General features: G+C 41.6%; 1 protein-coding gene across 1 annotated transcript; it reads right to left on the minus strand.

Moving 5' to 3' along the window:
* Window positions 1-8,022: 8,022 nt before the first annotated feature.
* On the minus strand, window positions 8,023-14,332 carry IGFBP1 (insulin like growth factor binding protein 1). The gene is made up of 4 exons (XM_048939653.1): window positions 13,874-14,332; window positions 11,882-12,060; window positions 10,069-10,197; window positions 8,023-8,921 (listed from the first exon to the last, which is right to left on the minus strand). Exons 1-4 carry the CDS (start codon window positions 14,313-14,315, stop codon window positions 8,790-8,792), a joined length of 882 nt encoding a protein of 293 aa, XP_048795610.1. The 5' UTR covers window positions 14,316-14,332; the 3' UTR covers window positions 8,023-8,789.
* Between the last annotated feature and the right edge of the window lie 684 nt (window positions 14,333-15,016).

A 15,016-nucleotide genomic window follows, 5' to 3' on the forward strand; every position in this document is an offset into this window, starting at 1 on the left:
CATCTGTACCTCATGAGCCCTCTGAGAAAGGAAAACAACCTCTCTCGTATTTCTTGCCTGTGATTTCAGCTACACCATTCAGAAATTGCCTGTAAGTATTCCTTAAGAGTGTGATTGCTTGCTGGACGCTTACTGTTTTGTTCATGTTCCTGGCAGCTGGCATTCTTGTTGTTAAATATTAACTTTATTCCCTTATATCCCTACAGGGGAAAGAAGATCAGTGGTAGTTTGAATTTTTTTTTTTTAAATTAATTAATTAATTATGAGTAGTCCTATTTCTATGAAAACAAAGGTTCAGTTCAGCAGACAAGTTGCACATCATTCAGAGGTTCTTGTCATGGCTGTGGGAGTCAGGCTGCAATTCAAGCAAGATTATTTATGGGCTACATAGACTGTGGACAACATGGAGCAAATGTATGGGTCAGTATCAGTTCAGAGGAAGATCTCTTCCTGCATGCACAAGTTAGAAACATTCCTGCAGTAAGTGCAGGAATTTTTTTGGTCACAGAAATGGAATGTAAGTACTGGAAAAATACCTGCTGTTTTGGTGCCTTTGCTGCCTTTGGCTCAGGTGCATGTGTTGTTTTTTTTGTTGTTGCTTTGTTTGTTTGTTTTTCTTCAAGTAAATGTTTTACAGCATTTTTCTTTCTTTTAAGGAGCTCTTTCAAGAATCTTGTGCAGTCCACTGTGAAGTCTCATAAAGATCCTTCTAACAGCATTATTGACACCTTAAATATTTGTGCAGGAAGGTGCGCAACAAAAGATTGATGGTGTACTGCAAATCTGGCTTTTTTTTTTGTCTTTTTTGAGCATATTTCATTTCTAGATGCTGCATGGGTCCTATATGTGGCATGTATTGATGTGGAAAATATTTGTTTTAACCAGAGTAATAAATAGTTCATAAACCCTCTAATTGGCGTGAGTGCAAGTTTAAAGTTGATTGCAGGCAGCTCTATTATCTTTTGAACTATTTAATAAAGTTCCCTTTTTCAGTAGATCCGCTGTGCAGTAGTCATGAACTCAGAATATCCCTGTTCAACTTTCTGGCATGCACACTCTTCAGGGAATATCATTAGCTATTTGTGCACAGGGAAAAGGAGGCTTCAATGAGTACCAAAACCACAGAATTAATTAGTTTTTAGTACAGTCTGGACTTTTTATGACTGAATTCCATAGAAACCTTAACACAGCATAATTCTTTATTGAACTAAACCCTAAATTTAAGTAACAGTTTTATAAATCTTTTGGGAAATCATTTTTTGGTATCTGTAGTCACTCTAAAACTGTGTAACCTGGGATGGCTCTGCAGAGATTTTACATATTAGCAGTATAAATTATAAAGTATGAAAAGTGCTGAGCAATTTTCATGGATGCCAACACAAACTGGTATTCAAAATGAAATGTTATGTGAGTAGCCGCGTTATATGTGCGCCTGCTAAGCCGTTAGGAACTCTTCCTATCTGTTAATAGCAGAAGAATATGCTTTCTTCCTGCAGTAGAAAACACTTCCTCCCCTCGTCTGCTCTTTTTTTTCTTTTTTATTTTTTCTGAGCATTCTGAAAATAAGATCCAAAAACTGGTGTTGTGTTTTCTAAGGGCAAGCTTTGTGGCTAGTAGCATCTTTATAAGCATTTATACAAAACTTATGCTGCTTAAGGATGTTAAGAGAAATATTTCTGCATGTCCAGTGGGCTGGTGTACGTTCCAGCTGGGAGGCATTTAACCTGTCAGCGGGTGGTAGTTTGGTGTTCGGAGTTCCAGCACATGGGATTTGTTTGTGTTGTACACATCAGTTGAGAACATACTAAATATTTTTCTGCCAGAAGTGAAATTTCCTGATAAAATCAGTTGTTCACTGGAAGAACTTTTAAAATTCTATCATTTTATGTTTTATAACTTCTTGCAGTTCAGCTTTTGTGGCTATGGAAACACGTACACCTTTGTTTTTGCTTTTACTCTGTATGCATTTTTAAAAACGGAAATGACTTCAAGGCTGGAAGTAGCAGAAAAAAGGATTCCAGGTACTAGTAGAAGCAAAGGATAATGCTGCAAATCTCAGTTTATCCTTGCAGAATGCTTGTCCTGAGGTATGCGTCCTGAGTTTCCACTTCTGCTGACCTATCCAAATTCCTTGAGAGCCTTTCTCTGTCATATTGCTAATTTCACCGTGAGTGGTGATAGAAAGGCAGTAAAGTTATTGCTACAGAGAGCAGCTGAGATTTCCACTAAAAACTTCCATCAAGCTGAACAAGATGTCATTGGGAAGGACTGTTTCCCACTGCCACGTGCAGTAGGACGTTCCAGAGGTGGGGTAGTGGAAGAGTTTAGTTATGAGAGCCAGGCTGAGTGTGTATTTCCCTAGCTTCCTGCAATTGGAGAACAGAGCTATTTTTGCCTGGTTATACCATGAGGAGAATATTCAAGGTGAAGGTGTGTTTCCTGCATCTGCTACACATCACGTAACTTGCACCCGTTTCACTGTCTGAACTTGAAAAGCTGATGACTGCTTTACCGTGGGGGTGCCGCATGCGGAGTTCAGCCCTGAGATCTCGCTGCATATTTCCATAGCTGCTATTACCCTGCTGACAGTGACGTGCCACTGCTCTTCTTTCCCTGCTCCCTTGCTGAAGCCAAATGGTGAGGGCTCAGCTGTTGAAGCAGCAATAAGATGCAGGCCGTAACAAAATACAGAAGAAAGCAATGCTTGCTCCCGCAGTAATCCCACTGGAAATTGCCCCTTTCCCAGGGCCTTTGCATTAGTATACCTGCAGGTAGACTTTGCACCGTAGGAGAGGAGGGGGAAATGATGGGAGATAAATAAAGCCCTTGTTTGCTGATAGACCTGTCGTCAGAGCTGTTTTCCATAGCCAGTGCTGATGTGTCTGGGCTACTGCTGTACTGTCTGATAATACATAACTAACTGGCAGTGTTCCTGTCAGATCCTGCCCTTCTTTATCCCCTCATTACTTAAATGTGGCTAGGTGATACGTGGTGAAATATCACCCTACACTTGCCTCTACTTCCCTCATTTTGCTATCATGTTATTTGTTGTGTACCATCCACACAAGTCTTCAAGAAAAGCAAATGTGCCAAATGCAATTAGGTGTTGGTTAAGATACTCATAACTCACATTTTCCTATGCATTTTGAGTCTCTGCCTGTTTCTCAATGCAGCCCCCAATAACTGCATGAAGTAATTGGTCCATAAAAATGAAATGTTTTCAAATAAAAAGCCTGAGACCCGTCTTTGCCCCAAGTAATCCCCCCCAGCGCTAAACAACATTAATTTTACCTCAAAGTGATGAGCATAAGTGGCTCAGTATGACTGGACACCAATGCTAGGCAGGTATTCTTGGATAGATTTAAGGGAAAAGGTGGGTAGAAAATTTACAGAGTGCAGTGACCTCATTTCTTTGCTATGAGCATTTTGCAGTTGGCAGTAGGCCAGCAGCAGGAGGAGTGGTTGGAACAAATCCTGCTGCAACAAATATGGCTGGGTTTTGGCAGAAGGAAGCACAGACTAGGTAGTGTTCTCAGATAACATGAACCAGACATTACAGATGCTTACCTTATTCCTTCCCACCAATTAATATATTTCAAGTGGGGTGGAAGGACTGGAAGAGGGTGTGAAGGCAGGCAGAAAAAAATAACAGGAGGAGCAGTATATTCCCTTTGGTCATCCAGCTGCCCATCAGGTGACCTGAGCTGCTCAGATCATCCTGCAGTACCTTCTCTGTTTTCCTAGATATTCCCACAAGGATCAGCTTGCCATCACATTAGGGACTTGTACTATCCTGGATTGTGAGGTGATACATGTTAAAAAACAAAGTGAAACAAACAAGCAACAACAACAAAAACAGCCCCACAGTGAGGCAAATAATAATTTAAAAAAAAAAAAAAAAAGCAAAAGGAAATGACAGATCTTTGATATTTTTTTCATTCTATTACTGAGACTGATAATAGCAATAATGGAAATCACAGTGCACGACACCTGTGGCCTAAACATAGGACAGACTCCTTGCAGAACTCCCAAGGGGAGAGAGAATTTACATTCTTTGCCTCCTTGCATTAGTCCTAATCCCAGTATGCACAAGAGTCAGGCCTAAGTCAGATGGCCAAGCCTAGAGCAGTTCATCAGAGATCTCTCCTGAGTCCTGGCAAGATGTCACACAAAGCCAGATTGCAGATAAGGAGGCACCCATCCCCTGCTGTTTTCATTAGGGTGTAAGAAGACCTTCTAAGGAATCAGTCTGTCGTACCCAAATGTTGTATGAGGCAGCTTTTTTTCCTGGTGCTAAAACTATAAGAAAGAGTTCCCTAACACCCCTCCCCATAAAAAGTAATTTCTTGCAACTAGGATGGGAATTTGCCACCCTGCAATTATTAGAAGTAGGAGTTCACTATACTGGAAATAGACTGTACTATTAGTAATTATTAACTTGATATGCTTTTCTCCTACCTGTATCAATCCCAACAAAAAGAACCAATGTCTGCTACTTAGTGATCACCTCTGTGCAAGGCTGATGATGTGAGAACAGTCAGTGCTTTTAGGTGTGTGCTTCAGCTGGAAACATAGAATTTCCCCTCCTTTCCTCGCCATTTTCCCTTAGAAAATGTATGTGACTACTGCTCAATGCTGTGGGCAAGCTTCATGAAAGCATTCTAGGATTCTGCCACAACATGCTGTTTTTAAATTATTTTGATGCAAGTGATTACGAAGCATTCTGACACAGTGAATACTGTTTTACAATGAAGCTTTAGCCAGGTCTCATTGTAATTCATTACAGTGAAGTTAGTCTTTCAATTATTCATAATGCCAATGCTACCAACTGCCTTTGCAATACTTTTCTTGGACAGATCTCAAAACACTTCACAAAGCAGCTCAGTAGCATATCTATAATTTCAAATCTAGGGCAGTAAGAAGTTTGTTTATTAGACTCAGGAGCAGCTAACACCAGTGGGTAGATACAGTCAGCACGTTCAACAAGTACACTGTGATGCCATAGAACTGTAATACACAGAACAGAGATCTACATGCTTGAGCTTTGCAGTTACTGCACAGCAGTTCCCTCTCCCATTTCAAACCTAAAGCTCATCTCAATAAACACACCCTTTTTTTTTCCTGAGTTTTCTTCCAGTTAAGCTTTTAAAAATCTCCTCTCTTCTCTATACCTTTTCTCAGGGAGAGTTGGTGCAGCCTGTTACCACCTCTGGGACTTCCTAACTCCCACACCAGTTTAACTGAGTCACATCCTGCCAGCTCTGCAGGAAATGCAGCAGGAGAGACACTCCACAATTAGTGGAGGGTCCCCTCCTTTCTTGCCATCAGGCAGAAGGAGGACTGAATGGAAATGGGACCCTGCATGGAGTGACAGATGAACCCCCTTCCAGCCTCCCTCACCTTTCCAGCTGCCCTTACACCATAGGTCTGAAGTTCTGGAACTTGAAGGATGGGGAAATGAGGATGTTGATTAATACCCATCCAGGGAGTTGTCAAGGGTGAGTCAGTCAACCAATGCCTTAAGACTGCCTTTACCAAGAACAAAAGAAGGGTGATGGTTGTACGATACTCCTGTCTGAGGGAAACAGAGGGCCTGATATACTGGTTGAACCCTACTTAAAATGAAGTCTGCTGCCTATCTGGTGCCCAGGTCAGTGACATTACAAAGAAGCTCCCCGGTTTGATTTGGCCCTCCAGTTATTACTTGCTTTTGGTTGTTCACGTCAGCATTGAAGAAGCTACAGAGAGAATTTTAATGGCTAAGAAAAGGGTCTGTAGGGCACTGGGTGATTAGCTGAAGGAGCGGGAGCACAGGCAGTGTTTTCCTCAATCCCTTCAAAATATAGATAGCAGGGAAAAGTACTGATAGGAACAGGAAAACCCACCTGATCAACAACACATGGCTAAGTGGCTGTTGTCATTGATGGAATTTTTGTTTTAATTATTATTATTTTTATCGTGGAGCAGCTTATACAGCACTGGGCCTGCTGGCAACAGATAACATTCATCTGTCTCAAGGAGGGAAAAGGATTCATGGCAGGGCTCATTAAGAGGGCTTTCAGCTATGTTTGAAAGGGAAAGGGGATAAAAACAGACTCCATAGAGAAGAGCCTAGGGGCAGCATCCCAGGGTTGAGAGTGAGATCAGTAGCTCAGCTAAAGTACATCTACACCAGTGCACACAACATGGGCAACAGACAGGAGTACCTAGAAGCCATTGTGCAGCAAGAAAACTATGACTTTGTGGGGAGCTGGTGTGGAAGAAAACTGGCCTGGCTGAAGAGGGAGCTTTCACTGAGACCTCAGGAAAAAAAGAAAGTTTATCACCTCTGGAAGAAGGGGCAGGCAACTTGTGAAGAATACAAGGATGTTGCTAGGATATGCAGTAAGAAAATCAGAATGGAGAAACCCCAGATAGAATTGAATCTGGGGTTTAATCTGCCACAATACAAAATATGTATGAAAGTATTAAAGAGCATCCAGAGGAATGCTACAAAGATGGTGAAGGTTCTAGAGGGGAAGACATTTGAGGAGTGGCTGAAATCCCTTGTTTGTTCAACTAGAGAAGAGAAGGCTGAAGTGAGACCTCATCATGACCTACAGCTCCTCAGGAGGGGGAGGAAGACACTGACCTCCTCTCTCTGATGAATAGCAATAGAATGACATTGAAACTGCAACAGAGGAGGTTCACGTTGGATATCAGGAAAAGGCTCTTCACTGAGTGGATGGTCAGGCAGCAAAACAGCCTCCCCAGGGAAGTGGTCATGGCACCGAGTTTGCCAGAGTTTAAGAAGCATCTGGACAATGCTCTCAGACATATGATCTGATATTGGGGTGGTCCTGTGTGAAGCAAGGAGTTAGACTTATTGATCCTTACAGGTCCCCTCCCAATCAGGATATTCTATGATTATATAAGGAGTCAGGAGGATCCAGAAAACTATAAGCCTCAGTATTGGGGAAGGTCATAGAGCAAATCGTCTTGAGCGCAATCACACAGCATGAGTGGGACAACTGGGGTGTCAGGCCTAACCAGCAGGGGTTCATGAAAGGCAAGTCATGCTTGACCAATCTGATCTCCTTCAATGACCAGGTGACTTGCCTGGTGGATGAAGGCAATGTTGTGGACAAAGTCTTTAATACGGCCATTGTTACTATCTCCCACAGCATTTTCCTGGAGAAGCTGGCAGCTCATGGCATAGATAAATATACTCTTATCTGGATAAAAAACTGCTGGGATTGCTGGGCCCAAAAAGAGATGGTGAATGGAGTTAAATCCAGCTGGTGACTAGTCACAAGTGGTGATGTCCAGGGATAGGTATAGCCAGTCTTGTTTAATGTCTTTATTGATCATCTGGATGAGGGGATTGAGTGCACCATCACTAAATTTGAAGTTGACATGAAGTTGGGAGGGGGTGTTGATCTGCTTGAGGGTAGGAAGGCTCTACAGAGCGATCTGGATAAGTTAGATGGATGGACAGAGGCCAGTTGTATGAGGTTGACTAGGATCAAGCGCTGGGTCTTGCACTTTGGTCAAACAATCCCATGCAACACTACTGTCTTAGGCAAAGTGTCTGAAAAGCTGTGTGGCAGAAAAGGATCTGGGGTTCATAGTGGACATGAGCCAGCAGTGTGCAGAGGTGGCAAAGGATGCCAACAGCATCCTGGCTTGTATGAGAAGTAGCAAGGTCAGCAGCGCTAAGAGGCTGAACCTCAATGAGGCTGAACGTCAAGTACTGTGTTTAGTTTTAGACCCCTTGCTACAAGACATTGAGGCCCTGGAGAGTGTCCAAAGGATGAGAAACAAAATGGATGAAGGATCTGGAACAAAAGTCTTATGAGGTGCAAATGAGAGAACTGGGATTGTTTACTCTGGAGAGCTCAGGATAGACATTATTGCTCTTTACATCTACCTCAAAGGAAATTGTAGAGGTGGAAGTTGGTCTCCCAGGTAACTTAGTTACCAGCTTCAGAAGGCTAGCACCTCTGTGCTGTACTGCAAAAAGTCAGACACTGGAGCTTTGTAGAAGAAATTATTTAATAACTCATCTTAAATAACATGATAATGTCAACATGTGAATAATTTACATTTGTGGCACAGAATATCCTGTTGTTTTGCTATATGTCCTGATATATGTGGAAAACAGAAACAAATACTGTCCCGTCATGAGCTTCAGCGTATAATCAAGGTTTAGACTTTCTTTTTTAAGAAACAGTTTGACATTGAAACAGAGGTGCCAAAGCAACATGATAAATAAACAAAACAAGTTTTAAATTAGTTCCAAAGCACGTTCCCTACTGAAAGCTATTTTTTAAAATTCCGTTTTACATCTATAAATACACAGTACAAAAATGCAAGTTTACAAACCATTTTTTTCCCAATAGACTTATGTCATTTGAAGTTTTAAGTAGCATCATTTCTCCAACGTAACATACATATATTTAAGGGCAATAATACTAACTATTTACATATAAAGTTATGAAGTGTTTAAGAATATAAATTAGTAAGAACGCAGACAAAAACACACTCATAAAATAAATAACCCAACAGCTTTACATATGAGAGCATTTCTGATATTATACAAACATAACATACAAGGCTGCAGGACTTGATCTTGCAGTTACTTGTATCTGTCAATTTTGCATCTAAGTAGTGCCAGTACAGTAAAAAAGCCATTTTATGGGGCTGCCCGTGAGCCTGCAACTACCTTCCTGAAATGTCTCCTGCCTGAACTTGGTTCCTGATAAGTTCAAGCTCCACAGAGAACCTGTTGTAAATGAATGTGACTAGTACTACTCTTCTGATCTGAGGTACTGTTGGCAATCAGAGTCTCCTTTCACTTCTGGGGATCCAGGAATTTTTATTCCATTTTTTGGATAGACACACCAGCACCCAGCCGACTCTCCATCCAGTGAAGTTTCACACTAGGATTATTAAGAAAGTTAATCAAAACCCAGAATAAGCAATTGTCAGCAAAAAATTCACTACACGATGCTGCAAACAGAGGTGTTGAACAGCACTAGAACTGAAAGCTCAAGAAGTGCAGCACATGGACCCATTTTGAATACAGTGACACCTCTCTGACAGAACCTCTAACCAACACACTTGGTTAGGAAGTCTTGATTTGAGCTTAGCTACTTCAACAGCAACTACACACTTCAAACAATACGCCCAGCCCTTGCTAAGTGGTAATATAAAATAGTCATATTTTCCAGTAAGATAAACTGACGGAAAGCAGGATACCTAAGGTAGAGAGGTGAAAGCAATGGCTTGATAGGCTGACTCTTCACACACAGAGGGAAATGGGATTCTTTCTTTAGCTGGGGAGTTGAACATGTTTCTGTGTTTGCCTGGTTAGATCCCAGGTGACAATGAGTCACACGGTGGTGCCACGTTCTAAAACAATGTCTTGGTGACACAGATTTATGCAAACCTATGAAATTTTTGTGTATGGCCTATGGCTACAACAGTTTGATTTAAGCTTTAGTTAATTATACAGATTTCCCTCAGTGCACTTTGTGGTGGCTTCTGTAGATATTATAATGGGTATAAGCATTATCAATAAAGTAATCTAACGGAAGTACAAATCAATATTTTTTTCAATATAATTTCAAAGGGCTAATCTTGCTCCAGAGAGTTTTGTCACTGCAAGTGTTCTTTAATGTGAGAGCTGAGATCCTTCTGTCTCCATAGTGATTATTACATATGCACTTAACAATACATGCAGTATGATGGATATCATGGATTAGCATTGGCTGTGAATATGCTAACAAACTGGATGCATGGAGTTTGACTTGGCCTGAGAAGAGACAGGGTCAAAATGTTTTAGAAAGGCTTTGTGTACACCTGTTCTGTGAATAAAGGAGACTTCTGCCTCCATTTTTGTCTATGCTGAGCATGCACTCACTTTTAAGAGGACTACCATCTGTTCCCACTACTAAGTATCCTATTTTCACAACCGGTTTCCAGCAGCTGCAAACTTGTGAGCTTGGGAGCAGAGGGTTGTGAAAGAATTGTCAGTGCCAGATTAATTGCAATGCTGCTGTGAGCAGACAGGAAAAAAGTACATACCTGTTTGCTGTGGTAAAATCCATTCTTGTTACAGTTGGGTAAATAGAATTTGTAAATGTCCCCTCCACTTCTCTGCTGAGCCTTTGCCAATTTATACAGAGCTCTATTGAGCTCCTTCTGACAAGGTCCCTACAAGCAAACAAAAAGTGATCAATATAAAGCTAGCAAAAAGCTCTAAGTATTTATTAGTCATATAATCTGCAGCATATAACACTGATTTGCATGTAGTTCCTACATGTTCCAATAGGAGTGTGGCCAGAAAACTCTAGCGTTGCACTTAGGCTTTTGTTTTTATTCTTTGGGGTATTTTCTGTCCTCAGAAACATGACAATGTCCTTAAATTGCTACACAAGGAAACTTAACCTGCACTGAGTAAACATATTACTACTTTGAGAGTACAGTATCTCCTATTATGGGGAGCTGCAAGCTAGAAGGCTTGTGTACGTGAGGCTGGCCATGTTTTGTGGGTTGCCATGGTCCTGTGTTCTGTTGATGTACAGAGAATAGGTGCAAGACATATATAGACAGTGTGAGAACAAACATCTGAATGTTATCTTTTGTGTAACACATGGCTGTTACCAGATCAGAGTGCAGAGCACTGCAGTGACTCTGAGACTCAGACCCAAAGTCCCTCAGACTGGGACTGAAGATCTGTTTGCATCATTAACTACGTTCACTATTTTCTTGCTTCTTTTTTCTTTTTCTTTTTCTTTTTCTTTTTCTTTTTCTTTTTCTTTTTCTTTTTCTTTTTCTTTTTCTTTTTCTTTTTCTTTTTCTTTTTCTTTTTCTTTTTCTTTTTCTTTTTCTTTTTCTTTTTCTTTTTCTTTTTCTTTTTCTTTTTCTTTTTCTTTTTCTTTTTCTTTTTGAAGTCACTGCATTATGACTACTGCATTGACTGAACAAATATTTTTGCTTGGGAGTGAAATAATTTCATCCTCTTTATTTCAATACCTCCCCTCACATAAACTGTTCTGTTCAAATCAGTGGGCTTTTCTGTTGCTCTGGGTCAGAAAGTAGAGGTTTAGGAGACAGAATTGTAGCCAATAGCCCTCAATATATAGTAGTGCAAACTAAATGAGTGCTTCTGCTCTGGATGTGCAGAGGGATTTTTTAGTTTTTTGATTGTTCATTTGTTTCCCTCCATTCTGTTTGTGAATATTATGAAAATAGGATTCTGTTGTGCATATATATATAATTCAACGCCACACCGCATGGTTAAGCACGCTGCCTGGGACTGCATTAAATGTGGTTCTCTGGTGCCATCAAGTGCCCACTGCTCACTGCTGCTTTACAGTATTGAAGGTAAAAGTGTACTTTAATTGCTGAGCTTTCTGTCTTTTCACATGCATCTATTTGCTGGTGAACAGAAAGAAATATGTTTTGTTTTGTATTGGTGTTTCATCAATATTTGTACATAATTACTCCGATTCACCGATCAATAGACAAACCACAAAAGCCTTTTATTTTTCTAACTAAAACAAGAAAGAAGTCTAAGATTGTAGTATGGGTTTCCAGAAATTAAGGAACCATGCAATCATCAGAGCCTCTGCAATTCAGCCTCTGCAAGGAGTTCTCTGTATAGAACATATCTGATGCCCACCTATTTTTACAGTTACTACAATTCTGCATGTTTCTCAAGCATCTTAGGAAAGCATTTCTAGAGAAGTCTGTTTGCTGGCTACCCAAAATAACAGCCGCTTGATGTTGGGGATAGAACTGCTATTAGAGTTCCATGCATACTTTCATTTTGTAGTCAGAATCAGTAGCATCTACTGAAATGGTCTCTGAAAGGCTTGCAAAGAAACCCACTCACCTGTTCTTTCCATTTCTTGAGTTCAAATGTTCTCTTTGCTTTCATGTTTTCATATACAGTGATGAAATTCCAAGGGTTGGATTTGTCCTGGCTCATGGGAAACATCAACTGATAGCTCAGCATCTGATCCTGTGTCATTTCAGAGCTTTCTAAAGGTATATCCTCAGGCTCGGTGGAATCTGGAAAGGAATTTTATTAAGGTGAATATCTACAGTGACCTTTAACACTGTTAAAAAAGAAAAGAAAGAGGAAGACCTCACACACTCTCCTCTCTCCCCCCCCCCCCCCCCCCAAAATCCCCAGAAAAAATGTAATACCTCCAACAGATCCACTTCAGCTGGAGAAGAAATAACTTACATTAAGCCTTTTGTTGTAAAGTCGCATTCTGGCATGGAGAAATGGTTCCAAACTTAAAGAGGGTAGATGTAGGTTGGATATAAGGAAAAGGCTTTTAGAGTAGGGTGGTGAGGCACTGGAATAGGTTGCCCAGAGATGTGGTGGAAGTCCTGTCCCTGGAGACATTCAAGGTGAGGCTGGACCAGGCCCTGAGCAACCTGATCTAGTTGTGGATGTCCCTGTTCACTGAAGGGGAATTGGACTAGGTGACCCATAAAGGTCCCTTCCAATCTAAGGATTCTGTGGTTCTATGATTTGGAATCACTCCACTCCTAAAGATTGAGCTGCAGACACTCTGTCAGAAATGAAAAATCTTTCTTGACCACAGTGGGTTGTAGTTGCTTTGCTAGATGCAGAAAGTCTTGAGAGAACCTTTTTTTTTTTTTTTTTTTTTTTTTTTAAATCAGTATGTGTTTCAATTTTTACTTAGGAGGTGATTTGGTCCAGACTTGAATTCATGGTATCCTGTAGTTTGTTCTGTGGCTTGCCTCACATTTAACAATGGGTAGCAATTCACAGGAGTTGGCAGATGCACACCTTGGCCTGCAGTGAATTCAATAGTCAGGGAATGGAAGAAACTGTTTGTATTTGTCTGAGCATGGCCCCCATTCCTGTACCTAAGTTAGAGACTGTGAAATCTCTGCTCTTTTGCTAAGAGCAAAAGAAGCTTTTAGCAATTGCAAGAACTCATAATGTTTGACGTGTATAAACTTGTTGTATCAGGGCAATTAATCATACAGTGACCAAAAATAACCCCTCCTTTTTTTTCCCCCTTTTGATGCTGCTCAGGGGGAAAAAAAATGAAGATTAATCTATAATAATAAAGAATGAGATTGTTATATCTTCCTAAGTGAGGGAATCTTAAGCACTCAGTTTACTACAGTATAATCTCAGTTTACTTCCACTAATGGTAAATACTATTTTGATTCAATCATGACTGCTTTTCATATGTTACTGTGTTTCACATAACTGTGTTTCATATGTTCATATGAGTTACCTTACCATCACTACATGAACACAGCTGCAGAGATGGCAAAAAATGATAATAAATAGTAATGTAATGAAATAACACTGAAGAAGTTCTTGGTCAGCATTTAAAGTAAGATGCTTGATATGTCTTTAAGCTCAAAGACAAATTAATAATGCACTATTTAAGATAAATTTCATTCTTAAAATGAATCCAAACACAAAATTTGCTTAGGTATTTTCATTCTCTCAAGACTTTTGGAGGTGTCCATTGATAAAGTCGTGAAAACATTTGACCTACTCTAGTTACTGTTTTATTACAACAGGAAAACAACCTACAGTTCCACAAACCTTACTGTGAATAGTCTGCATCTTGCCTTTGCTTCAGTGGTTTTCACTTGCCACCTGGGGCATAAAAGCCTTCTCTGAACATCTTCTGGATCTGCAACAGGATGCTTCACCTCACACCCATCTGAGCACATTCTCCTTGAAAATGACATCTGCATTTCCTATGTTTCAAACGCGTGCATAACTTTGTCCATCCTCCCAACCTCCCCTCTCCCTGTTCCCGCAGCAGACCCGTCAGTTCCCAGCCCACCCGCACGGAGCGTGGTCGCGATCGGTCCCTACCTGCCGGCTCAGCTGAGCGCGTCCCTCCAGCTTCGCTGGCGGGCAGACACTTTCCTTGGCCTTGGATGAGGGCAGAGAGCGGCCGGGTCACCCCCGACGGGATGCGGCAGCGGAGACCGTGGCGACAGCGAGTCGTGTAGACCCCGCACGACTGGCCCGGCCCGAGGGCGCAGGTCTGGCAACAGCCGCAGCCGGGCTGCCGAGCCGTCTCCGGGCAGCCGGGCTCGACGGGCGGGCAGAGGGCCAGCTTCTCCTGCGTGCACGGCGCACAATGCAGGGGCTGCGGGGATGCGGCGGCTACGAGGCGAGGGCCCAGCAGCGCCGGCAGCAGCAGGGGCGGCAGCCAGCAGCGGCTTAGCAGGGACCGCAGGCAGTTCATGTCGCTGCTGAGGGACCGCACCTCAGCGGCGTGGGGAGCTGGAGGCAGGGTGCATACGTACATCCTGCTAGCCCGAGCCATTTATGCAGCCATTTGTCTGGCTATTAATCTTTAACCTCGAGTTAACTATTATCTGAACTAGAGAAACGTCATTTCACTGAAGGTTCAAGTTCCTGACTGCTATTCTCCTCCCCTTTCACTTTCCTCCTTTAATTATTTTTCTTCCAGACGTGCAGGATTGCCTTTATTCCCTAACCACATCTCTCTTCCCTACCATAGTTATCAGGGAAAAAAAGCTGTGGAGGGGAAACGGGCAGAGAGTAACAAATGAGTGGGTGCATCCCTTTCCTCTTTGCCCATCAGAAATGCCTCCCGTTTTTGGCATACGGTGGTCTCCCACCTCTGGATTCACTTTTGCTGCTGCTGCTGGCATGGGAGAAATATCAATCTGCATAATAGGCACTTGACAGAAACCAGTGTTTGTCCAAGAACCCAGAGACAAATGAGATAGCTCTGCTTTTCTGACTGTCATGTTAGCCTCTTCATCTACTCGTATTTCACCTTAAAACAATCTTTCTCTTTTTTCCTTTGCATACAGAAGTTGTCACTATAATGAAAGCAAAAGCATTCAGCCTTCACTGTACTGAGCAGATAAATCCTAGTATTTGCAGTAGGTATTGAGCTTGAAACATCAAATTCCATTGTCAAGTTACCTGAAGTAGCATGATTTTTGGTTGTGGGTTTTTTTTTTTCTGTTGTTTTTT

The sequence above is a fragment of the Lagopus muta genome, chromosome 3 (assembly GCF_023343835.1).
Source record: "Lagopus muta isolate bLagMut1 chromosome 3, bLagMut1 primary, whole genome shotgun sequence".
Lineage (NCBI taxonomy): Eukaryota > Metazoa > Chordata > Aves > Galliformes > Phasianidae > Lagopus > Lagopus muta.

What these genes read in the sequence shown, in the direction of transcription:
- IGFBP1 (XM_048939653.1), bottom strand. Translation starts at nt 14,315, where the DNA reads ATGTACGTATGCACCCTGCCTCCAGCTCCCCACGCCGCTGAGGTGCGG. An exon ending in TCAAGAAATGGAAAGAACAG is followed by an intron (nt 10,198 to 11,881) that starts GTGAGTGGGTTT and finishes GTTTGCTTGTAG; the next exon opens with GGACCTTGTCAGAAGGAGCT. An exon ending in GATTTTACCACAGCAAACAG is followed by an intron (nt 8,922 to 10,068) that starts GTATGTACTTTT and finishes TAATAATCCTAG; the next exon opens with TGTGAAACTTCACTGGATGG.